This window comes from Delphinus delphis, chromosome 19 (assembly GCF_949987515.2).
Source record: "Delphinus delphis chromosome 19, mDelDel1.2, whole genome shotgun sequence".
Lineage (NCBI taxonomy): Eukaryota > Metazoa > Chordata > Mammalia > Artiodactyla > Delphinidae > Delphinus > Delphinus delphis.
Genome location: NC_082701.1, coordinates 17,097,853 through 17,123,820, shown reverse-complemented (window position 1 = coordinate 17,123,820; position 25,968 = coordinate 17,097,853). Strand labels below are relative to the sequence as shown.

The 25,968-nt window shown below is 56.2% G+C and overlaps 1 protein-coding gene across 1 annotated transcript in view; it reads left to right on the top strand.

Moving 5' to 3' along the window:
• Positions 1-24,906, top strand: part of WNT3 (Wnt family member 3) — a 46,964-nt gene extending 22,058 nt beyond the window's left edge. Inside the window, exons 2-5 of the mRNA XM_059997649.1 lie at positions 16,118-16,359; positions 19,857-20,122; positions 20,719-21,206; positions 24,789-24,906. Of these exons, the coding sequence (XP_059853632.1) occupies positions 16,118-16,359; positions 19,857-20,122; positions 20,719-21,198 (988 nt within the window). The 3' untranslated portion in view covers positions 21,199-21,206; positions 24,789-24,906. The remainder of the gene's footprint in view (positions 1-16,117; positions 16,360-19,856; positions 20,123-20,718; positions 21,207-24,788) is intronic.
• Positions 24,907-25,968: the final 1,062 nt, after the last annotated feature.

The following is a 25,968-nucleotide window of genomic DNA, read 5'->3' as shown; positions in this document are numbered from 1 at the left end:
GGTGCCCTGTCTGAACCTCAGTTTCCTCATTTGTAAAGAGACAGTATTTACCTCCCAGGGCTGTTGTGAGGATTCACTGAGATGCCATTGATGCTTTGCAAACTGGAAGGTGCTAGAACATGTGTCATCTACCCTGACCTCTCTTGGAAGAGGTCCTGAATTCATGTGTCCTGTCTCACACACAAACCTCTTCAGCCCTCAGATGGAGGTCTCCTCTCCCCGGGGAAGCCTTGAGTGTGGGTCTGGCCTTGTCTGAGATACAGAGAAGTAAACCTGGAGTGTGGAAGATGCATGACAACATTCAAAGGAAGAAAGATCAATAGGCAGGGCCCCCACATTTGAATTTATAGGGCTGTAAATCCAGGGAGCAGCCTGAGTAGCCCCCTCCCCCTCAGCCTTCCACCAGCACACTCCATACAGACCTTGTCCTAATGTTTCACCTCATTGCTCTAGTGGCCAACTCAGCACCACCATATCCTAGCTGTGTGACCACAGACAAGTTACTTAGCCTCTCTGAACCCATGTCAGATGGGGATAATAATAACCTCATAGGGTTCTTTGGCAAATTAAAATATATGTTCTATGTTAAGAGCTTTACATGGCTCCTGGCACTAGTCAGGGCTCAATAAATGTTAGCTATTATTAGTAATAATAATAACCATTCTGAGTGCCCCAGTAAATTGGTCCCCTCACTACCTTACACAGTTCAGTAAATTATTTCCTCATGACCTTATTAACCACTCACATTATCTTATGCACCACTGGGTATGCACCTGTAAAAGCCTTCCGCTTTATTTTATTTACAGCTCTGCATGTCCCCATTACATCTCTCTGTTTTGTGGCTACCTTCTCCTGTCTGTGGTACTCAGGCCTTCTCTTAGCCCAGGTGATTTATGAAGGACCCTTAACTGGAGCTAATTGCTATGATATTTTTCCCCTCATGTTGAACACACATCCTATTAGTAGAGAAATTGGTAATTAATTTTTAATTTTTTTTTACTTTAAATGTCTGCTGTGTGTGTGTGTGTTTGTGAGAGAGAGAGAGAGAGAGAGAGAGAGAGACTGATTTTATCCTTTCTGTCCAAAGTGTATTTCCCTTGGAAGAAATACTTTTGTAACAAATGTGACTAGGAACACAGGACTGAAAATATGGAAATTGCCTGTGGCACCAGCACTCGTGCAGGGATGCAGCTGGTCTGGTGGGACAACGGCGTATGCAGTGAGCAGAGGTGAGGGAGGGGAAAGTGAGGACAGACCGAGAGGAGGCATGTGGACAGGAGGGCTCCACCATGGACGTGTGGAGAGAAAGCACTGCCGGTGAGATATGAGTGGGGAACTTGAAATCCTAGACAAAAACAAAGTAGCTGTGGTCAAGAACAAAGAAAGATGGGGAAGAAAGGAGGAGAAAGGCCTTGGTACCTTGAACCCCAAGAGTGTTTGGTGGCGTCCTGCATTTCTGCAGAGAGAATTTCCACTTAACAGACATATATCCCACCACTGCAAGGCTAAGAAAAGGACACAGGATTGAAGGCTTGGGTGGGAGGTCACTAGATGAGGCTGTAGGAGGAAACGATTCTTTTGAAATATACTTTCTATCTTGTCTTTTTCCAGTGCATGTTAGCGTGTGTTTTGTAATGCACCTGACAGGTGAGCATGGTGGCAGGCTGGCGTGCGATTTAGACCTAATGTATGTAAATGGGGGGGCATGCCCAAACACTTTTTACTGATGTGTTGCCGGATCCAAAAAGTTTTGCTTCCGTTCCCATAAAGATGGAGATCTGTTGGGAGGCCAGGAGAGAGACGATGAGGGAGAGCTGCTTCATGAGAGGATGTGGACAAAACCGTGGTTGTAAAGGATGGGTTAGTGCTGGCGCAGGAGGAGGTAGGACCCCTGGGGATGGATGGCAGAGGGCTGAGGAGGCCCAGCTATGCCCCCGCCCGACCCCCGGTGACCACTGGCAGGTTCTGAGCCTTGTCTGTGACCGAGGACAGTGTTTCTCCTCCATCTTGCCTCCTCTTTTATTTTTTTGGTCCCCGACCAGGGATCCAACCGGTGCCCCGTGCAGCAGAAGCGTGGAGTCTTAAACACTGGACCACCAGGGAGGCCCCTTGTGTCCTCCTCTTATAATGGAGGAAGGGAGGCTACCACAGAGAGGAGGGGGCACCCAGACCAATTAAATCCCTTTCTCTGGGGATGGGGCCCCAGCATCAGTAGTTTTAAACTCCCCCGGGGCCATGTGACATGCAGCCAGGGTTGAGAGCCGGTGACCCACCCCTCTGAGTGCTGGAACATTTAAAGGTCCTGCATGGGTCTGCGGTAGACCCGAATATGACTCCTAATAGGTGCTGAGTAGATGCTTGCAAAACTCAGGCGCCTGTGGCGAGGGAGCCCTTGAGAAGAAAGGACGGGGGGAGTGAGTGCAACGACACTGCAGAGGAATTGGCGGCGGGACTCCGGGACTGATGAATTTGGAGGGGCGCAGAGGAAGATGTTGAGGCTCGCTCGGGCTGCCTCGCCTGAGGATGGGGATGGGGCCGGGAGGGAGGGGCAGGCACCGCTTTGAACTTGCGTGGAGCCTCCCTAAACAGAGCTGGGGGTGGGGTAGGAGTCCAGGTGCCGGGCAGGGCTGTTTCCCACCTGCGCGTGCTCAGCGCCGTGGGGGGACCAGGCTCAAGGAAGCGCTCCTGGGAACGCGGTGGAAGTACCCGCCCTGAAAGGCGGGGAGTGGACGGCGCCTTGACCGCCCAGCGATGGCGCAGCGCCCCCCCACCCGCCCCGTCGGGTGCACCTGCTGCCGCAGGGGCCACGGCGGGTCCGGAGACTCGGCCACCCTCCGTGCTCGGGGCGGGCGAGGCCAGGTGCGAGCCCCGCGCGGGTCGTGTCCAGAAGTCCCCACGAATTAGTTGGAGTTTATGTTCCTTCTAACTTTTATTATGAAAATTGTTAATCAGGAAAACAGAAAAAATAATTCCAGGAGCACCCACGTGCACACCTCCTAGTTCAAGTGTTTTTCATTTTGCCGTAATTGCTCCCCCCTCCCCTTTCTCTCCTCCCTCCCCGCCCCCCATCCCCTACACAGTGTTTGGTTTGCTGAACCATTTCAAAGTTATAGTCATCATGACTCTTCACCTCTGTATTTTACAATGTAAGGATGACGCCTATGACCACATACCATTATCACACTTAACCCAATTATTAATGATTCCTAATGATTCACATTTCCCCAATTATCCTCAAAATGCCTTCATGGCTAGGATTTTCAAACCAGTTTCCAGTTATTTGATTGTTCTGTCTCATAAGTTTATTTTAATCTAAAACATCCCTCCCCTCCTTCCCCCAACACACACGTGCGCGCACACACACACACACACACACACATACACTTTTTAAAAGTAACTTGGACTTTGGAGAGTTCAGGCCCGTAGCCTTGTGAATTTGTCTGGTCGCTTCCCCATAGTGTCATTTGGTTTGTTCCTCTATCCCTCGTGTTTCCTGATAGCTGAAAGTTACTTCTAAAGGCTTGTGGAGATTCAGGTTAAACATCTTTGGCCAGAGAACTTTCTAGGGTATGCTGGATACTTCGCATTGCATCATCTTATACCGTGCTGTTGTCACACTCTGGAGGAGGTTTTTAACGATCCAGCTTCCTGGACACCTCCCCTGAGAGTCTGATTCAGCAGGGCTGGCTTTGGAGCCCAGCTGTCTGTATTTTTCAAAACCACTGCAAGTGATCTGAGTCCCGTAGTGCCACGGCCGCACCCACGAAGAGCAGCCAGCTGGTGAAATCATGCTCTTGGTCCTCCAGAGGGCATGGTGTGAGGGAGTGTGGGTGGGATGGTAGAGGCAGGTGAAGTCCGCAGGGCCCCAGCCCTCACCAGGGCAGGTGGTCCTTGCTGTCTGGGTGTGAGGCAGGGTGGGTGGGCACGCCGGCCCCGGTCAGGGAGGAGCACGGGCTACCTGGGGCAGTGCCCAGGCTCAGCTGGGAGCTCATGCAACACCAGGGGTGCCCCAGGCACCACAGGGCCTGACCTACCATGAATATTTGTTGAGTTGAAGACATAGGGCTTTCAGAGGAGCCCTAGGGAGCCACGGTGAGAGTGAACTCCCAGCCAAGCAGCTCTGATTTCCAAGTTCCCTCCTGGGCTTCTTCCTAAGATTCAGATAAAGGATCTCCAGAAAGTGGAAGCAGAGGCTGTGTGATAAGGCCCAGAGGACCAGTGCGGCCATCACCTGCCCTCAGCTTGTCCTGGTGGCAGCCTGTGGGATTTGGGGGAGGTGAGGGGGTTGGGGTAGTCAGGTGGAGCCGCTCAGTGTGGCAGAAGGAGGAGGTGTGCTGGGCCTGTTGGTGAACAAGCACTCTGCCCGCCCAGCCTACAAAAATGAAAGAAATGGTTCCTCCTCTCAAAAAACTGTTTTAGTGGAAAAACACAGCATCAGTGGACAATTCAATGGAAAGTGTCAGAGTTTCCCTCTGAGGTATATATAAGAACTGGGAAATACCCAGAGGGAACAGTTTAAACTGGACACATTAAGAGGGGCTTTTAAAATTGGATCTTGATGGATGAATAGGAGCCCAAAGTAATAAATAAGAGGGCTGATGGGCTTCCCTGGTGGCGCAGTGGTTGAGAATCTGCCTGCTAATGCAGGGGACACAGGTTTGAGCCCTGGTCTGGGATGATCCCACATGCCGCAGAGCAACTAGTCCCGTGTGCCACAACTACTGAGCCCACGCGCCACATCTACTGAAGCCCACGTGCTCTAGAGCCTGTGCTCGGCAATAAGAGAAGCCCGCGCACTGCAACAAAGAGTAGCCCCTGCTTGCCGCAACTAGAGAAAGCCCGCACGCAGCAACGAGGACCCAACGCAGCCAAAAATAATAAATAAATAAAAATAAATAAATTTATCAAAAACAGAAAGAAGAAGGAACTGCGTGGTGGAAGGGAAGCAGAGTTGTGGCTGGGGGCATCTCAGGCCTGGACTGTGCTCCCTGTACTGTCTCAAGCCTGGAGGTACCCTGGGCAAGTCTGGGCTTCAGCTGGAACTGGACCAGATAGCGGCCAAGGTCCCACCAACCTGGACACTGTGCGGCCTGGTACTGTGATAGAGTAACTAAGGCCTGTGGCCGCTCACAGAAGGCTTTATAAAGCCTCTCTAGGGCATCTCATGTGCCTCCCCCGCCCCGCCACCTCCAACTAGCAAGAGACGGCAGGGGAACCTTCTCAGGCGGACACTCTCATTCCCCAGGCTTTTATCAAGCATCTACCTTTGTACCCAGTGAGCACCCCAGAGACCTGGTCCCACCGTGGTTTCTAGAACGCTCAGCGCCTCTCAAGTTGCTAAGGCTGGACTCGTTTGGAGAGAAGCCATTTGGCAGAGGTATCCTGAACCCCAAGCCAGTCATTTAACGTCTTCAGGCCCCAGCTGCCTCTGCTGTGAAACAGCATAACCACCTGTGCGGGTCTCGGGGCAGAGGCTGGGCCGCAGCTTCCAGCTCTGAAGGGTCAGGACTCAACAAGTGTGATGTGTTTTGTTTTGTTTTAATTATTTTATTTATTTATTTTTGGCTGTGTTGGGTCTTTGTTGCTGCGTGCAGGCTTTCTCTTGTTGCGGCGAGCGGGGGCTACTCTTCGTTGTGGTGCGCAGGCTTCTCATTGTGGTGGCTTCTCTTGTGGAGCACGGGCTCTAGGCACGCGGGCTCAGTAGTTGTGGCGCACGGGCTTAGGTGCTCTGCGGCATGTGGGAACTTCCCGGACCAGGACTTGAACCCGTGTCCCCTGCATGGGCAGGCAGATTCTTTTTTTTTTTTTTTTTTTTGCGGTACGCGGGCCTCTCACTGTTGTGGCCTCTCCCGTTGTGGAGCACAGGCTCCGGACGCTCAGGCCCAGCGGCCATAGCTCACAGGCCCAGCTGCTCCGCGGCATGTGGGATCTTCCCAGACCGGGGCACGAACCCGTGTCCCCCACATCGGCAGGCAGACTCTCAGCCACTGCGCCACCAGGGAAGCCCGTGACGTGGTTTAAAGGGCTCGCCTGTGAGTCCCGAAGTGCTTGACGAAGCCGGTGCACTTGGGAGCGCGTCCCTCTGTGTCACCTGGAAACATTGTCCGCCAGGGGTCTTGGTGCCCCTCGGGAGACCCTTTGGGGGTCTGAGGAGTGAGGCCCTGGGCCCCTTTTCGCTTCTATCTGGACACCCACCTGGGCTCAGGCCCAGTCTTCCCAGGCTAATACCTGCCTGAAGGAAGAGGCCGAGAGCTCGTGTGTCCTCTCGGTGCGAGGAGGACACAGCCCTGAGGACCCAAGCTGGAGCCGCTGACGGGCCAGAGAGGCAGGAGCCCCTCCCCCTTCTCCAAGGCCTCTGTCCCCCTGCTTCCTCTCAGTTCTCACCCTCTCTTCCTCCTCCCCAGGTCTGACCATCCCGCCCTGTGCCACCCCCCTCCCCCTGCAGTTTGCCTGAAGGGGTCGATCCCTCTCTCTTACCTCCTCCCCTTCTCCACTCTGATCAACTCCACTTTGCTATGAAATTGAGAAGGCAAAAAAAAAAAAAACCCTAACGCTCACAACACAACAAAAAACAGGTTTCAACATTTTACAGGTTTCAACATTTTTCAGGCCGCCTTGTCACATCTTATCAGATCAGCCAGGAGCCTCAGGCCAGGCACTCTGGGAGCCGCTTTGGAGAACAGAAGCTGTAACATTCCAGCCGAGGCCCTGCCCCACCCTCTGCACCCCTCTCTTCCCTCCCCCCTCCCCATCTTCTTCTCCCCAAAGAAACGTCCCGCAGGGCCCGCCCCTCCCTTTTACTGGGAACTCCGCAAGACCTTGGCTTTGAGTGTCCCCCCACTCGTTTCTCTCCCTTCCACGGCTGTGGCCCCTCTGAGCTCTCAGGTGGTCTGAGGTGCCCACTTGGTCCTGAAAGGTGGCTTCTAGAAATTGGGCAGCAGAGGGGAGTTGTCATAGCCACTCACAGAGTGCACAAGTGGCCACTTGGCCAGTAGGGCCCTGAGTTGTGCTGGAGAGTTTAGGGCACCGTGGCCAGTCCTCAGGGGCTGCTGCCAATGGGACGGAACGGCTTTTCACTTTGGTTCCATTTGGGGGGGGGATGTGTGGGTTTTGTCACCCATGGCGATGCGGACTCCTGGCCTGGAATACCCCCTTTCCCCCACATTTACACCAGTACAGATCCAGGAAGTGCTGACCGAAGTCCAAAGGGCCAGATTTCAGCCAAAACAACCTGAGGGAGCGACCCAGATCCTGGGTCCCAGGGCGAGCGGGACGAGCTCCCTGGGGTGGGGTGGGGGGCAGGCTGGGAGGTCCCACCGTGAGCACGGAGAGGTACCCCCACCCCACCCGGCAGGAGGACAGGGCTGTGAACTGAAGGCTTAGGATGCATCACCCAGGGAGGAGGGTGGGGACAAAAGTGGAAGAGGGAAGGAGCAGAGGAAAGGAAGGAAGGAAGGGCGTGGTGACTCGCTCTGTCCAAGTCTATTGGCTGCACGTCTCCTGCTCAGGAATACCTGCAAGAAAACAGGCCCGGTGCTTGGTGCCCGTGTTGGCAGAGCCCAGCCCGACCAGCCTGCCTCCTGCCGGGTTTTGAAAAGCCCTCCCCACCTCTTGGCCTGAAGTTCTAGCCCCCGTGGTGTGAGGGCCCTGTCTCCACCCTCGTGCCTCCTCCCTCCCTCCCTTGGCACATGGCATCCACCGCCGCCACCATGAGGCTCCCCGATTGTCTCACCCTTTTTCTGGGTGCCCCCTGGGGGAGATAAGGCCTCGAGTACTATTCCACTATTAGCTCCGGGACAGATTCCCAGATCTGAACTTCTAGCCTTGCTCTTTCCCTTGGGCTCCAGCTCTGCACCCCCGGTGCTGTCTGGACCTGGGTGCCTGCAGGTCTCACCAGCCCCACAAACTTCCTCTTTTTTCCCCAAACTGCTTTGCCTATTACGTCCCCTTTCTCGGTTGACGGCATCTCCATCTTTCTGGTCATCCTGGCTCAAAATCTTGGTCATCCTTTCCTCCTTCCTGTTGTTTCCATGTGACCCATCCTCACTCACTGCTTCTGTTTTTTTTTTTTTTTTAATTTATTTAATTTATTTTTATGGCTGTGTCGGGTCTTAGTTGGGGTGCACGGGCTCTGTAGTGGCTCTGTAGTGTGTGGCCTGCGAGCTCAGCAGGTGTGGTATGCAGGTCTTAGTTGCCCCGCAGCATGTGGGATCTTAGGTTGGGATCGAACCCACGTCTCTTGCATTGGAAGGCGGATTCTTAACCACTGGACCACCAGGGAAGTCCCTTCCTCTCTGCTTCTAAGGCCACTGTCCTGAGACCCAGAGCCACAGGCCCTGCTAAACTAAATGGGAGGTGCTCGGGCCCCAGGTCAAAGAGGTTCACCCCTGACCCCTGAAACCTGTCCCCCTGGGGGACTGTGATACGCAGACAGGCCTGAGACTCTCCTTAGCATAGAGTGTCACCCCGGCCACCTCACCCCCACTCCTTTCCCAGCCTTGGGTCTCTTAGTGCCCACCCCCGGCCCCATTCTGCAGTTAGACGTTGTCTAATAGGTTAATATTCCAAAGCCCAGCTCAGGAGTCTTCAATGGCTGCACATGTCACCAGAGTAAAACTTGGCACTCGGGGCCCCCTTCCCCTCCTCTGCTCCTTTGTAAGGTCCCTGGACTCCAGATGGGGTGGGCCCACCGCCGTTCTCTCCCACCTCTTGCCTGGGGCTCTTCCCGGGCGGGGGAGCCCCAGCCATCCTTCGCCAGCTCAGTGCCTGCCAGCGTGCTTCATGGTCACCACTGCCTGGGACTCGCTCGCCCCTCTTCCAGGATGCCCCCGCTCTTACCATGTGCTTTCTGGCATGAGGGTTACTCGGGTGCTAAGCTACAGGTGGCTGGGGACCCTTTGTCACTCATGGCACCCAGACCTACTAGGTGCTGGAAAAACGCTTGTTGGTCTGTAACTGACAGATGCCTCCTGGTCTGGGTGCCCCATGGGTGTGGCTCAGTTCATCTCCATGTTTCCAGTGCTTGGCACTCGGCCCCATTCAGTGGTCACTTAAATGTGTGTTGAGTGAATAGGTGGGGAATGAATTTGTTTACCAAGGGAAGGCTTTAACCTACTCTGCTAAGGGCAGGCACCTCTATGCACTCCACATGTTTACTGCTCTTGGGGTCAGGTTCTTGCAGTTGCTTCTTCAGTGACTCCTCTCTGGACCTTGGGTCCCAGCTCAGTGTGTGGATGCTTTCTACCCTCACCCTTCCCTTCCTGTGTATAAACAAGGGTGGCCCTGTAGCTCTTCTTGGGACACATGAGAACCAGAGGACTCATCCATGCCTACTGAGTGAATGGACCAGCTGCTGACGGGAAAGGTCCGGGGAGATGTTGATGAAAGGCACCTGCTGGGGTATCTAGGCCCGCTCTGAGGACTACGGGACCACGTGAGCCCTTTGGACTCAGAAGCAACTCCCTCCCCTTGGCTCGTACTGAGATGGGTTCAGGGTTGGGTTGGGTTGGGAGGGTGTAGAGCTGTGCTTAGCACCCGTGGGGCCCACATGTGCTCCAGGGAGGATAAGCGGATGGGTAGAAAAAAGTGGGAGCTTGTGACCCTTGACCTAAGGCCCTCCTCTTGCTTTGTCACAAGCTCCCTGCCAAAGCACCAGGGTGAGTGGCCCTTGCCATCGTGTTTAAGCTCTTTGGAAGTCCTAGGAGTTGGGTGCATCAGGGCCCACTAGGCCCTGCCCTCCCCTACCGCACTGGGTACATGTGCCCCTGAACTCGTCAGGCTCCCCTCATGATGTCCACCGGCCCTGAGTGGCCTCTTGAGCTAAGCAGAAAGGTAGTAACCTTGAGTTCCAAGGCCAATGCTGGATCTTTACTTTCTGCCCATTTTCAAGATTTTCTTTCCCATTTTGGAAGTTTCCATCTTGCCCCAGGCCAGGGTTGGGCCCCTCTGGACCCAGGAACAGGAAGGCCATCTGTCCAGTACTGTCCAGGAGCCAGCTGGTAGAGCACCAAGCACTGGGCTATTGTTTCCAGAAACACGGTGGTCACTCTGGAGGAAAGAGACAAAGGACCACAAAGGAGGTGGTTCTGGTTCCTCCCTTTTTCCATCTCCTTCCCTTCCTCCTGAACTCATGGCAGTCAGCTTAGGAGGCACCGGTTCTTTGGGTCAGCATCTTCAGGTGGCCTGTCTGGGGCTAGCAGAGATGGTCAGTCCTCGCCGTTGGAAAAGGTGAGGCCGAGAGGACCATGACTCCAAGAAAGGCATGACCAGGGGAGGCTTGGCCACGGAGCTCACGCTGAGACTGGAGAGCAGAGGCGGGGACCCCGGAGCCTTTCCCTGGGCTGCACCCTTGGATCCACCTTCCACAGCCCCGCGCATATGTGACTGTGTGACCTGGGAAAATAACAAACTCTCTCTGGGTCTCAGTCTTCCCATCCAGGGGAGGAAGGGATTAGATAAGACCAGTGGTTCTCAGACTGCATCCTGCAGAGGGGCCACAGGTGAGAGCAAGGGGGAAGGTCAAGGGATAGGTCTCTGGGCCCCTGCCCTTCTTTTTTTTTTTTTCCTTCAATTTAACCATTTTTAAGTGTACAAATCAGTGGCATCAAGTAGGTTTGCAATGTTGTCCAGCCATCACCACTGTTTCCAGAACTTTTCATCGTCCCAAACAGAAACTCATACTCATTAAGCTGTGACTTCCCCTCCCAGCCCCCAGCTACCTCTAACCTACTCTTGGTCACGATGCATTTGCCTGTTCTTGGTACCGCATGTAAGTGGAATCATACTATATCTGTCCTTCAGTGTCTGGCTTGTTTCACTTGGTATAATGTTGTCAGGGTTCATCCATGTTGTAGCCTGTATCAGAGCATCATCCTTTTTTGTGGCTGAATAATATTCCACTGTGTGGATTTACCATGTTTTGTTATCCATTCATCTGCGGATGGACACTCAGGTTGTTTCCACCTTTTGGCTGTTGTGAATAGTGCTGCCATGAACGCTGGTGTACAAGTATCGCTTGGATCCCTGCTTTCAGTTCTCCAGGATCTATACCCAGGAGTGGAATTGCTGGGTCATATGATGATTCTATCTTTAGCTTTTTGACGAAGAGTCCCTCTTTTTATCTGTTTTATGTACCAGGGAGGGTGGGGGGAGGATGTAGATTAGGAAAAAATGGCTAACAAATAAGAAACACCCTAAACTAGATGACTCCTGAGGCCCCTCCAATCTCTCGAATACTAAAATGTTGGAAGAGTCGAAGGTCAAAAATGTAGGAAAGTTTGAGTGCAGGGGAGGGCACCTGGTTGGGTGTAGGGCTCCAACCCACGTGGCTCGTTAAGGGGAGCAGGGCGGGGACAGCACGTGGTCCCCGCCGGCAGGTCATTGCTGGGTGGACGGCAGAGTCTGTGGGTCCACCGCGCCACGGTCACTGAACAGGCTGCGCCGCGCGGGACCCTTGTAGGCCTCTCACTATATGCTGTGTGCCTAGGCTGGGTCAGCACCGAGGTGCCCTGTGCTCACCATGCAGGCCCACCTCCAGCTTCTGGAGGCCGAAGGCGCCGAGCGGGGCAGTGAACGGCTTGGTGGGGCTGGGAGGCTGATTAGACCGTGCATGGCATTTAAGCCTGGCCTGTTTGGAGAGGCGGTTTCATCCTCAGAGGTCAACATCGAGGCCTCTGGAGCAGCCTGTCGCTGGCTGGCACCTGCCACCCATCTGCCTGGCTGCCTGTGTCTGTCCTCGGCCCAGCTGGGCAGTGGGTGGTTGGGCGGAGGATGAACTGTCCTTAGGGGAGGGTGGCAGGGCCCTTGGGCCGGGCAGGGCCAGGAGCTGGGTATAAATAGGCCTGGCGGTGCCCTCCCCCCTCCCCCTCACCAGCTGCCAGTGCCAGGCAGGTCCCCACCTCCCTTGGGAGCCCAGCCACTCTCTCGGGTCCTAAACGTAGGAACTTCCTCAGCGGAACTGAGGAATCTTGTCCTGTATGTAGGTGGAACCTCCGGATGCCTGGAAGCCTGGGGAGTTTGGCTGCAAGACTGGGGGTGGATCAGACTGGCCTTTTGGGAAGGAGTCGTTCTTTTATTCCTCCCCTGGAGAATCAGCGAGTACCTGTCATGGGCCTGGCCCTCTGGTCGGCCAAGTGTGCTTGTGTGGGTGCTTGTGTGTGTGTGTGTGTGTGTCTGTGTGTCTGGTATGGTGAGAGGTGTTGGTGGGGGATGGGAGGAGATGCAACACAACCTCTATCCTCAGGGAACTCACACTAGCACAGCCAGATGGAATTGGAAACAAGTCAGTTCAGCCCTTTGAGATAAGGTCTGAGTGAAGTAGAGGAGAAACAGAGGGAGGAGAGGTTACTTCTGTCTGGGGGCCCATGGAATCCTTCAGAATGGAGGCGGCCCAGGAACTGGAGGTTGAAGGATGGGTAAGATGTTTGCCGGGGACTTGGGCAGTGGAGAGGCGGATGGCGGGCGCTAGTCAGCCAGCAGGCCACTCCCACTTGGGTGCGAAGAACTGAGGGGCATGAGGCTCACCGTGTGGCCTCCTCCAGGGGAACATGCACTTCGCTGGTGGGGACAAAAGGAGCTGTGAGTCAAGTTAACACATCTGTGGTGGTGGAATCTCAGACATGCGCACGTGTGGGTAGGAGGCTCACCGGTCGGGTGGCAGGGCGTATTTGGGGGAGGGCAGCTCTCCTGCAGAAATCCATCCGACGGCCACAGCCCCATTGGCCCCAGCACCAGCCCTCAGAGCTAAACCCCCATCCCTAGAGGCCCTTGCTCATCACCGGCAGGATGTCCAGATCTGAGCTGAAATCCTTGAATGGAGCATCCTGGAAGGGTCCCTATGCCCTTGCCCTTTGGGTTAACTTTAACGCTCGGCCAGATCACAGATGTCTTTTCAGCCACCCTGGTTAGGACTGAGCTTCCGGGAAAGGGGCCAGCCTTGCATCCTTCCCAGTGATGGATGGGAAGGGGCTCTGAAAATTCCGATGTGTTCTGTCAAGTCAGGGATGGGAGGGCTGAGAAATGCGGTTGATGACGTAGCAGGGGACGAAGTGCTGGGGACAGCCCCTAAACACATGGTAACCACCATGACCACCGCGACTTGAGGGCTTCCTATGTGCCAGGGGCTTTCTATCCTTTATCCCTCCCATTATGTCTATTTAACAGGTGAAGAAACTGAGGCACGAGGGGTTAAGTAAACTGCTTGAGATCAGCAGCTTGGAAACAGCAGAGCTGGATTTGAATGCAGGCAGCCTGGCTCCAGGTGCACGATGGACCTGGACGGCAGGAAGGAGACAGGGTTTGGTGGGAGGAGGGAAAAGAACTCATCGTCTCTGAGGCTGGGAGTTATTCTTGGAGGATATCATCCCTGGAGTCAGGCAAACCTGTGGTTGCCCAACTTCTCTGCCTCAGTTTCCTCATCTGTAAAACCGAGATGACAGTACCCATGTCATAGAGCTCTTGTTGAGGATTAAGCGACATGATATCTGTGAAGCGCCTGGCATATAAGTGCTAAATAAGTGGTTGTCCTGATGATCGCTAGTGTTGAATGCGACTGCAGAGGAAAGGAAATCTGCTTGGTCAGAGGAGAGAGTGCGACTGTCCAGGAGGAAGGATTCACAGTCAAGGGCTTGGTGCCCCGGAGGGGAGCGCAGGGGACCGTGGCATCTCCCTACTGGGAGATGTTTGGGGGACAGCTCTGGCCTTTGCAGCCAACCAAGCCCTGCCGGCCAGTGTGTAGGGCTTGGGCATTTTGCTGGGCTGGGTAGGCCCACCTGGGACCCACTAGGGTGGGGATGCTGGTGAAATGAGGGAGCAGGGAGCCGCTTGGAGGGCTGGGATCAGGGGCAGCCTCACGGAGTGGAAATGAAGAGCCAGCCGGGTCTTCCCCACAGCCCAGCCCCCCCCGCCCCGTCCCTGCAGCGGCACCAGCCGCACCTGGCTCCGTGCATCTGGCTGTGTGGCCTTGAGCAAGCTGCTTCTCTCTGTGGGCCTCTGCTTTCTCATCTGTATAATGGGCTTTGTGCTCTCTAAAGGCATCTCTTGTAGGTTCTTATTCTGATCCAGCTTAGGGTGCCCAGGCCTGCAGAAGTGCCAACGGGTGTAGGGCAAAGGCCACTAGAGGGCAGGGAAGGAGGAGAGGGACAGAGGATGTGGAAGGAGTAAAGGAAGGAGCCCTGGGGCCCTGGTGTGGTTGGTAAGCAGACCAGTAAATGGGGGACGACATGGGACAGAGCCCCCTGGTGCCAGAGGTGATCGTGACACAGGCCTGACCAGGTTGGAGTTTGCAGTGGGTCCAGGAGGCCAGGTTGAAGGAGCGCGTGGGCTCCTCAAGGCCAGTCCATCCCTCTAGGGACAGGCATGGATGGAGCTGCCTTTTGGGGGGAGACCGGGGAGGGCTCTGGCCGAAGGGGAGGGACACGGAGGCTGGGCAGTTGGTGCCAGGTCTCCCCATGATGCTCTGGGACACTCAGGGACCAGGCCGGGTATGAGGAGGTGGCAAAGAATCGCCAAATTCCTTTAGAGGGGTCCTCAAGGCAGCGACCTCCATCCGGCCCCAGCTCCCCTCTCCAGCTGTCTGCATATAGGGCTTTGGGGCCTAAATGTCAGAGGAGGGAGTGGGAAAGGCATGGCCTTCTTCCCTTCCTCCCATGATGGCCCAATGCTGAGTCATCTGCACTGAACCCTGGCTCGGTTTCTCTATCCGGTGGTTGCAGTGCCACTGGGGCAGCTGCAGGGCAGGCCTGGATGTGCTGGTTAAGAGCACGTGGAGAGGCAGCCTGAGCTGGGGCGGGAGGCTCACCTCTGCTGCTGCACAGTCCTGCAGACTTGGGCAGTTTACTAAGCTCCCTGGCCTCAGTTTCCTTGTCTATGAAATGGGATGTTGACGATGATAATGAAGTTCCTACTTCACAGACTTGCTGTGAGGTTTCCATAAGGTAAGACATGAGCACTCAGAACCGGTCCAGCACATAATAAATGCTAGGTGTTTGATTATCATTATTATCACAGTAACCAGTTTATAACTGTAAACAGGGCAGGGGCAGGAGAGGGCAACCTGCAAAGCCCTGTCAGATGCTGTGTGTGTCTTGGTGCGCATCAGGGGGCTCTGGGCTGACCTGCTCTATCACTCAGGTCCAGTCTTAAGGCCCAGGGTGCAGACGGGCCAGGCCTGCAGTCACTCCCACCCCTCAGGACCCAGGCAGGCACCGCAGAAGGCAGGGTGGTCCGTGGTTAGCCCCACCTAGACTGACAGACTACTGACTGAAAAATGAGGGACGTTAGAGTGACGTGATTTGATCAAGGTCACTTGCATTGGATGGGGGGAGTACGATCTGAGGTCTTCTCCCTCCTGACCCTGAGCTAGACTTTCATGAAACAAAGCCAAGCTCCAATCTCTGGTCAGAAAAGAGATGGTGCTCCAGAAACTTCTAGGGAGCTGCAAAGATAGTCACAGAGGCCCTGGCGGACAAAGACCTGGGGAGAGACACTGGGAGGCTCTGGGCTGGGCAGGCATCGTCCCAGGGAAGAGGCTGAGAGGCATGGCCACAGGTGGTCTGTGTGTGTGTGTGTGTGTATGAGTGCAAGCTTGCACATGTGCAAGCTCCCTGCTAGGACTGAGGCTTCTCTACTTCCTGCTTTCTCTGAGATGTGATGGGGGTCAAGCCAGCTCCTGCCATCTTCGTCTCCGTAGATTTTGTTTCCTTCTGATGGATCATTGAAAGTCTCCATGTGGCCCTAGAAACTGAAACTCCCAACCTGACCTCTCCCCATCAGGGAAACTGGCCCAGAGCCTGGGAGGGACTTGACCTGGGCCTCTAATACCATCTTTCCATCCAGGGTTCTTTTCATAGTATTGCATTGCTCCCAGGTACCCCTGCAAACTGGAAATGCCCATGGCAGAGGGCCGACTCCCTGGATCAGAGCTCTGCTCTTCAAGGGACAGTATACACGCCAGGTCGAAGGTAGTGCGTTCAGATGCCAGGTTTCTCAGGGCCATGGCTTCAGGCTCACAGGCCCTCCATGGCTCCACCTACCCTGAGTACTCACGGAGAAGAAACGATGCCCACAGTGGGCCGCGTGCTTTGTGCCTGCAGTGCCACTGCCTTCTGTCTGCCTGCAGGTCCCTGGCCCTGGGCCAGCAGTACACATCCCTGGGCTCACAGCCCCTGCTCTGCGGCTCCATCCCAGGCCTGGTCCCCAAGCAACTGCGCTTCTGCCGCAATTACATCGAAATCATGCCCAGCGTGGCCGAGGGCGTGAAGCTGGGCATCCAGGAGTGCCAGCACCAGTTCCGGGGCCGCCGCTGGAACTGCACCACCATCGACGACAGCCTGGCCATCTTCGGGCCCGTCCTCGACAAAGGTACCGTCTCTGGGTGGGTAGGAGGTGCGCGAGGAGGTGGGGGGAGGGCATCAGGGCACAGTCACTCTTCCACATCAGGGCGTCTCAGCTCTGAGCCCAGGGTCACCAGGGGAGGGCGATAAAGCTGGTCACGACCTGCGGCCTCCACAGAAATTGGGCCAGGTCCCTCTCTGGCCTGACCCAGGCTGTTGTCGGTGGTTGCCACACCTTCCCAGGTGCTGCTGGGGGCTGGGCAGCCTTGAGATCCCATCCCGAGATCCTAGGGTAGGCTAGGAGGCTGCAGCCTTCCTTTCCTCCTGGCCGGCACAGTGGGTGGCCCCAGGCTTTGATGTGGACTTTCGTGATGTTTTCCCAATGCTGTGTTAAGTGCTATGTAAATCTAGTTTTGGGGTGGGGTGAGAGCATTGTCCCCCTTAGGTCCCTCCCATGTAGAAAATTCTGGAGTTGAGGAAGCTGCCTCGTGCTGGTGGCACTGCATTGCCCCCAGGTGCTTCCGTGGGAAGCTTCAGCTGGTCCCCATGCCCCTGATAGCTGGATATGCCCACGGATTGTGGTGGGGCTAGAGGGTGTGCTGGCTTTTGGGTAACTTGCATCTTGCAACCTGTGAGTCTCATTGGCTGTGTCGCAAATGAATGGGATTCACATTACTTGACTTTGAACATGAAGGCACTGGGAGAGAGGCATGAGAGGCACAACTGCTCCCAAGAAGGGGATTTTGGGGCTGGTGAGTTCTGGGCTGAAGTTGGGCTACTATTTGAGCAATCGCAGTGTCTAGGAATGTAATGACCCAGCTGGCCTCCCGGGAGCTACCATTCCTTTTCCTCAGCAACTTGAACCCTCCTCCGGCCACCACCAGGGCTTTGGCACCCAAACAGGTGAACCGGGCCCTCCCTCCTTTTAGAAGAGTTGCCATTTACAGCCAGAAGGAAAAGGGATCTGAGAACCAGCTGGACCTGGGGAAGGGTTGGGGGGGAGGGGCAGGGAATGAGTGGGGCGAAGCCGACCCCCCATTTTATAGTGGAGTCCCCCTTTACTGTGTCTCAGGTGCACCTTGTAAGTCCGACCTACAGGCTATTGTCATGGGACAGAAGGGCAATTAGCGAATCAATGGATGATGATTCTGCTTAGCTTCTATTACCAAAGCTAATTATTCCTTGTTTACATAAAAGGTTTGGCCTCCAATTGGGGCCAAGTGGCGGTGGTTTGCAGGTTTGCATTTCAAACCTGATCTTGCAGGCGTGTCAGTCTCCTCGCCTTCCGGTGCCCCACCTCGGGCCAGGTAGTCCTTAATCAAACAGCCTGGCGTCTAGACGCGCTCCCCAAAGCAAGACTCACCTTCTGATTGCTCTTCCCCGCGCGGGACGTTAGCCTGTGAAAACCGGGTCTCTGAGCTTATTATCCCTTCACGTCTGTGTTTAACGTTTTAAATCACCGTTGTAGGTTCTAGGACTTACCTACATCTCGAAATTGCAAGAGGGCAGTTTTGTGTGGGGGGAGGGAGGGAAGGTGTCAGAGACACTGGGAATCTGAGGGAAGCTCTGCGGTCTCCGGGAGGAAGGCCCCCGCATGCACGCGCGCCCCAGCGCCCAGAGCCCGGCGGGAACGGTTTCGAACGCAGCTCTAGGCTCCACGCTCGGGCCCCGCTTCTGGCGAGTCCCGCACCCCTGCCGTGTGGGCCGCCAGGGTAGACCTCTGCCCACGGCTTTGAGACCCAGGGTGGCAGGGAGGCGGTCTGCTCCGGGGCGCGCATCTTCTGCGGACGCCGGGGACCGACTCCCCGGGGCTGGCCCGCCCGGAGCGGAGGCCGGGGCGGGGCTGCACCCGGGCGCGGGGGGCGCAGGGGTCAGCGGCCGGAAGGCGCGAGGCTGCGACGGCGGGGTGCGGGCGGCGGGGGATCGCGGTCCCCGGGCGGGGCGGGCGGCCCGGAGGGGCTTAGGCGGCTTGAAAAGGGGCCCGAGAGCCGCCCCCCACCGCGCGGCCCATCCCCGCGCCCGCTGCGGCCGCCGAGCCATTCACACGCCCTCTGGCCATTCGGCGCGGCGCGGGGGCGGGGGGCGCCGCTTCAATGGGGATTTCGCGGGCCGGCGCCGGGGCCGGGGGCGCGGCCCGGCCGCGGGAGCCGCCCGTTGCTACGCGGTGGCGGCCGGCCCGGCGGCCCGGGCCCGGCGGCCGCATTATGCGGGTAATGCGGTGTGACACCGCGCGAACAAAGGCGGATTGAGCGGCCCAGCGGGCCCCGCCGGACGGGGACCAGCACAGCAGGGCTGTCAGCGCCGCTCCCAGGCTAATCCCCGCCCCGCCCCCGCCGCCCCCGCGTCCCCGGGGCTGGGAACCGAGCGCGGCCCGGGGCCCGGGCGCCGCCGCCGCCGCGAGAGGCCGCGGGCCGGCCGGAAGCGCGGCGCTCGCCCTTGGCGCCCCCGGCCCCCGGGTCGCTGAGGGGTGGGCAGCCGGGGCCGGGGTCGGAGCCGGGGCGCAGCGCCTCAGGCCTCGGCCGCGCCGTGTCGCAGTCGGCGCTGGCTGCGCGGGTCCACTGCCCAGGCGGGGACCGCTCCCACTCCCCGCCGGCCTGCTCGGGAAGGGGGAGGCACCCTCCTCTGCAGGTGGCCCACGAGGGCCCCGGGGCCTCTGAAGAGATGGCAGTGGCCACGAGGGGTTACCAGGCTCCCTCGTACGCCGAGCTGCCCTCAGCGCTCAGGACCAGAGCCACAGCCCAGGAAAGGAGGCATCCAGGCCAGCAGCCCGGCGTTTTGCAACCTGCCTGGCCTTGGGCAGGTCACCTCCCTGCTCTGGGTTCCTCAGCAGTAAGGAGAGAGATGGTTGGACTGCAGGTCTTTCAGGCCTTTGCCTCCCTAGTTGTCAATGTCTGTATCTGCTAAATGGGCCTGTAATAAGACTTTCTGCCTCACAGGGGTGAGAGGATTAAATGGGATAAAGCACACGAAGGGCAGAATCTGGTGCAAACCCAGCACTCAAAGGTAGTTATCATAATGATGTCAGCGGGGTTGGGGGGGGGCACCCTGAGAATCTCTTCTTCTCTTTGCTGGACCCTGGGACAGAAGCAGGGAAGTGCCCTGTGTCCCTCCATCCTCTCGGGAGGGGCTTGGCCTTCTCAGTCCAAAACCTTGGCTTTGTCTGGGTGGAGGACAGGAGAATGGAAGGGGGAAGCTGACATGCTGACCACTGCACTCCTGGTCAGGAACTCTGGTGGCAGAGGGAAGTTGTACCCACCTGCCAGAGTTGCCTTTCCACCCCTGTTTCTAACAGGCTCCACTCTGCTAGCTGTTAAAGCCCTGGGTTAATCAGTTAGCAGCTCTGGGCCTCAGTTTGTTCATCTGTAAACTGGGGATACCCACTAGGGGCTAGGCCAACCAAAGAGGAAAAGGCACTTCTTCTCCCTTGGGGCTGCAGAGCCCCTTTTCGCAGCTGGGGAGGTCAGGGCAGGGCAGCCGCGTCCCAGGGCCCGGCCTGAGCAGCGCCTCCCAATGCCTTCCCCACAGCCACCCGCGAATCGGCCTTCGTGCACGCCATCGCCTCAGCCGGCGTGGCCTTCGCCGTCACACGCTCCTGTGCCGAGGGCACCTCCACCATCTGTGGCTGCGACTCGCATCATAAAGGGCCGCCCGGGGAAGGCTGGAAGTGGGGAGGCTGCAGCGAGGACGCCGACTTCGGGGTGCTTGTGTCCCGGGAGTTCGCGGACGCACGTGAGAACAGGCCGGACGCGCGCTCGGCCATGAACAAGCACAACAACGAGGCTGGCCGCACGGTGAGCCCTGGCCGCCCTCACCCCAGCCCTGCCCAAGACCCCTTTTCCGGACCTGTCCCTGCCCCTCCCTGTGGCCCTTGTGCATTCCTGGCTCCCTGCTCTCCTCTTTCCCCCTCCTTTCTCCTCGGACTGCTCCGGGTCCCCACCCCCACCCCACCCTGGGGATGCGGCAGCCCGCGAGCGCAGGTACCAGCCAGCCCATCCGGTGCACTTCAGCTGCCTGTGTAGGGCTGTGAGACCCATGGACCTGGCTTTGAATTCAGCCTCCATCCTTTCTTATGGTTGCTTGACCTAGGGCTAGTCACTTAAGCTCCCAGCCAGTTTCCCTATCTGTTACATGGGAATAACAATTCTTATTTTCTAGGGCTTTGAGAAGTGGATGTGATTTCTGCCAGTGCTTGGGGTGTGAAGGGGAGGGAAACAAGGTCATCATCCTTCAGGTCTGAGCCTCAGTCCCCAGTCAGTTCTCACCCTGGCATGGTGTAGGAATAGAGAAGGCTTCAGCGATGGGGGTGGGTGGGTCAGAGTGGGAGGGCCTGGGTGTACTCCCAGGTGGGGTCAGTCTGGGGACCAGCTGCTACTCGTCCTCTTTCTAGACCATCCTGGACCACATGCACCTCAAGTGCAAGTGCCACGGGCTGTCAGGCAGCTGTGAGGTGAAGACCTGCTGGTGGGCCCAGCCCGACTTCCGCGCCATCGGGGACTTCCTCAAGGACAAGTACGACAGCGCCTCGGAGATGGTGGTGGAGAAGCACCGGGAGTCCCGTGGCTGGGTGGAGACCCTCCGCGCCAAGTACGCGCTCTTCAAGCCGCCCACCGAGAGGGACCTGGTCTACTACGAGAACTCCCCCAACTTTTGCGAGCCCAACCCCGAGACGGGCTCCTTCGGCACCAGGGACCGGACTTGCAATGTCACCTCCCACGGCATCGATGGCTGCGACCTGCTCTGCTGCGGCCGTGGCCACAACACAAGGACGGAGAAGCGGAAGGAGAAATGCCACTGCATCTTCCACTGGTGCTGCTACGTGAGCTGCCAGGAGTGTATCCGCATCTACGATGTGCACACCTGCAAGTAGGGAGCCAGGTAGGGTGGCCCGGTGGGGAGGCTGGGGTGCCTTGATGCAGGGCACTGGGTTTGGCTGTCTCCTCTTCTTGGCAACCCTGTTCTGTTTCTGGGCGGTCCAGGACACGTTTCCAAAGCCAAGATAGGAAGCCAGGATTTCCCAAGCTTCAGTGGGAACGGTCCTTGGGCAGTGTCTTGGTGGATTACACAAAGCACAGATAATAGCCAAGTGTGTACACACGAGGCTGCAATTGATTAAATTTGTGTACAAGTTAGTAAGTAAATTAGGAGCCAGGTCAATTTTTCGCACAGCCACTAGCTATCATTATTGAACATCTGTGGAGCCAGAGGAGGGACTGTGGGGTTGGAGGCTGGGACGCCCGACTTCTGGTCTTGACTGTGCTAACTTCCTGTTCTTTCACTTCTTTGGGCCTCAGGTTTCTTACTGTCAAGTGAGGGGGTTAAAATACTTGAAATAGCAGGCCAAAACGTCTCTTGTGCCCCTGAGGCAGAGTCGTTTTGCATCCACCTTGAACTTAGAGGGCAGGTTTTTGTGCAAGCGTTAACTCCTACCATCCTCAAGGAGGTGGGCGGGAGGAAGCGGTGTATAAGCCCATATCCCGGCAGATCTGAAGCTTGGGTGGAGCGGGGCACACTCTCACCGTGTTTATGGACGGTGATGGGGAGGAGGAAGGAGTCAAGCTCAGAGTGATGGTGGTGAGTAATCAAGGGATCAAAGGCTGGTGGATTAGGCTCCCACGCTCCCCAGAGGTGGCCTGCGCGGGAGACACTCTTGCCCGGCCCTCGGGTCCATAGGTCCCCAGGACAGGTCAAGATTGGCGTGTGGTGGTCCTGGTCTTGGAGGGTCTCTAAGGCCCAAGGGAGGGTTTCTCCCCTTTCTCTGCCCTGAGAAGGGGCCTGATCTACAGGGGTCCGAGCCCTGGTCCAGCTTCCACCACTCGCCCACCTTGTGACCCAAACAAGACCATCTCCTCATCTGTCATCCTCCCCAGAGGTGCCGTGAGGAACAAAGTGAAGGACACTGGAGACGGTGCTTGAACTGTTGTGAAGGACTCCCCTGCCTGGGTCATCGCTGCCTGGGGCTGTGTCAGCGAGGGCACCCCACTGGGCGATGCGGTCCCACACAGGGCGGGACTGGGGGAGGGGTCGGACTTCTGTGCTGCATGGAGGGACCTCACGTGCTGGGGAGAGCTCTGCTGGAGGGGTGGCTCAGCCAGTCTGGGAAGCCCCTCTGTGTAGCTCAGGTTCCGTCCTGGCAGGTGCAGAGTCTGGGAAGACAGCAGGAGGTACCACTTTCCTTGGTGTCTGAATAAAAGCAGTGTGGGGAGTGGAAAGAGGACAGAGGCGGTTCTACCTCCACCACTTCCCAGCTGGAAGCCCAGTTTCCTCATCTGTACAGCAGTGGTGATGATGTGGGCCTAGCAGAATTTTCCTGCGGTTCAAGCAAGCCAGCAGATGTGAATGCTCGTCTGAATAGGGTGCTAACAGAAAGTGATAAATGCCATGAGAGCCAGGACATGAGGGCAGTCATCGTGCAAGGAAACGGTGTCATCACTTGGGCAGTTTCATCTACTGCTTTTCAAAACGGTGGAAGAGAAGTCAGTGGATAAGAGAGAACGCCCAGGCTCCCTGTGGCTTGTCAGGTGGAAGGAATGTTTGAAACCTGCGGTGCTTCCTTCCTCTGATGTCCACTCTGGCCAGAGGCAACAGTGTCCCCGCTGTCAAGCAGGATACGGCTCTGGCCATTCTGAGAGGAGGCTGGGGGGAAATCGGAATTTTGGAACACTAGCCCTGGAGGGGGCACAGAGGGCCGTTTGTCTAGCCTGCCCATTGCACAGATAAGGACACTGAGCCCAGGGCTCTGCCTCCAGAAAGGCCCCATATGTGGGTCCTGCAGAGGCCACAGCGGCAGCAGCCCAGGCCCCGGCAGTGGCTCTACGGGGCTCCAGGGTGTCACAGCTCTGTTCCAGCACCTCCCCTCCCCTCCCCTCCCCTCAGTGAGCAGCCGAGAGAAGCCATCTGCCAGGTGGGAAGGAGATGCTGGGTTTGCCCTCAGTGTCCATAAAAATCCCCCGCCTGCGATCTGATACTGATCGTAAGAAGAGGCAACACTCTCCATCAGCCTTCTGTTCCCCGTTTCTGAGACAGAATGGCATTGCCCCCAGTCTTACGGAAAGTACTACGTGGATGTGGTTTCAACATGCCACACCCAGGTAGAGGGTGGCCCCCCGGGCCCCCATATATGGACACTCTGGAGTCCTTGCTCTGGGACAAGTGGAGAATCATCCCCCAGTGTGGTGCCTTTCTGACAAACACTCAGTTTGGTGAGTGATTTGGGGCAAGTTGTTTTGCCTCCGAGCCCCAGTTCCCTCACCTGTGGACTAGAGGTCATCCGTACAGACAGCCCTGGCACAGGGTCCAAGGAAGCAGCAAAAGATTCCAAGGCTGAGTGGAGCTGACCTCCAAGGGCGACTTCCCCCAGGCCTGCTGCTGGTCTGGAGCCACAGGCTGAGACCAGTTACCTTTCCTGTCCTTTCATCCACACCGACACTCTGCAGGCAAGATGAGAACTTTGGAGACAGGCTGGCAGGGACTTCAGGGAACAGAGCCTGCAGCCTTTCTCTTGGCTGCACTGTCTCCAGTGCAGGTGGGAGAGAGAAGGGCGCCCCAGAGCAGGACGTGTACCCTCCACACTCTCGGGGAGGAGCCCCAGTCAAGATGCTTTATGCCACAGGAAGGCCAGAGTCCTGGGCCTTCCTTGTGGGGAAACCTCTTTCCATTGCTTGTAGATTTTGTCCAGTGTCTCAGGCTAACCACTGATTTCCTACCTTACGAGTTCCAGGTTTATTCCTTGTTATTCAGATTCTGTGAGCACAGTAAGCTGGAAAGGGCTCTGCGTGAGAGTCAGGTGGCCTGGCTGACCCCAAGTCCTGGGTCTGTCACTATCTTGCAGCGAGACTTTGGACGTGTCCTTTTAATCTTGCTGAGTCTGTTTCTCTCCATGTAAAAGTCTACTGGCCAAGGAGTTGGGGTTGATTGGGAACACCCGTCAGAGCCCTTTGGGCTTAAATCCTTTGTGACATGTAAATACAAATACAAATGAAGAAAATGTACACATCGGTGCTCCTATGAGAAGGAATTATTCATAATGTAATAGATTATCTTCTGTTTGGACAGCTTGATACAGAAACACAGTGTACAGGAGTTTATGAAGCTGGGAATTGGGCCCTAGATCTGCAAGGTTTCTTCCAGTCTCTATGCAAGACAGGTTCCTATGTCAGTCTCGTTACCTGCTACTGGGCTTCCTGTTGCCCAAGCCCCAGCTAGAGGGTGGAGAGGTAGGATGTGGATCCCAGCGTGTAGACGCTGAAGCTCTACTGCTCTGTAGCTCCCATGCCCTTCCTCAGTGGTAGACCCCAGGTAGCGGAGGGAGCATGGAACAGCCACTGGAGTCTCCTGTTACCTCCAAGTTCAAGAGAAATGCTGAGACACCTGATCAGCAGCCTCTGAGCTTTGCACCCTGTGGGTGGTCTCTCTGGGAAAATAATCATGTTCCTAATTCTTCCTCTTTACTTTCCAAAGGGCACTGGGAACGGGTGAAGCGTGTGGCTGGGCAGATTCACCGAAGTCCTCTGGGAAGCGGGACCCAGAGCCGGGCTCAGCCCTCAGCATCAGACAGCAAGGAATCCGGACTGTTGCCAGATGCACGTGTGGTAAATTACCTGGATCCAACCCGCCCGCTGCCTGGGAGGCCTCCCTCCCTTCTCTCTCATCTTAAGTTTCTCACCCTACTCTGGATGGTGTGTGGTTTTTAAAGAAGGGGCTTTCTTTTTAGTTCTCTAGGGTCTGATAGGAACAGACCCGAGGCTTATCTTTGCACATATTAAAGAAAATAAAAATGGAAAAAAAAAACCCCCACAGAAAACCACTTCTACTCCAACAGAACAGGCTGGGCTCATGTGAGCTCTCTGCCTGGTGGTAAAGACATCAACGTGGGCAAGATTCTGTTTCCCAGCTGCTTCTTCTGGTGACATTCCAAGATGCCTGCGAGGTGAGAGTTAGGAAGTAGGACAAAGCCCTGCAGTCTCCTTTTCTCTGTCTACTCCCATTCAAATCTGATAGACTTTCACATTCTGATAAAAGCCATAGGTTTAGCTGGGATCAAGTGGTAGGGAGGCCCAAGGCAATCGTTAGAGTCAGGTTTTGAGTTTGAAGAACCGGGAGTTCCAGGCGGCCTGGTAAAGCTGTTTGAAGAGCAGCGGTATGTTCTTCTCAGTCCCATTTTCTCTGTAACCCTGTTCTGCACGAGAGGCTCTTGGGAACTGCAGTCAGATCTCAAAAATCTTTTTCTACCATTCTGCAGTTTCCACCATTAACGCAGTACTTTTTTTTTTTTTTTTTTCTGTAGTGAACGTTGTAAATAGGTTATGTGTGTGGGGCAAGCCTCCTCTAGCTCCAATGGCTTCCTGAAGAAAGTGGTATCTTTAAAGGGGCCATTCTGTCCCTCCCAGCCCTGCTCACCTGCAGATTCTCCATAAAAACAAACTCCAGGTTGAGCAGTTGGACTGTAGGTCACCTTAGTATAAATTAGACAAAGGGTCAGAGGGAGAGTAGCAATATATTCCTGAAGTTCCAATGTTGTGGCTAGTAGATGGGGAGGATACCGATGATTCCTTCGTTTCCTCTCCTATAAGGACACGTCGTCCTGCATCCTTGTCTTTCGTTGGCCTGCGTGAGGAAACAGAAATGCAGAGTTCCTTCA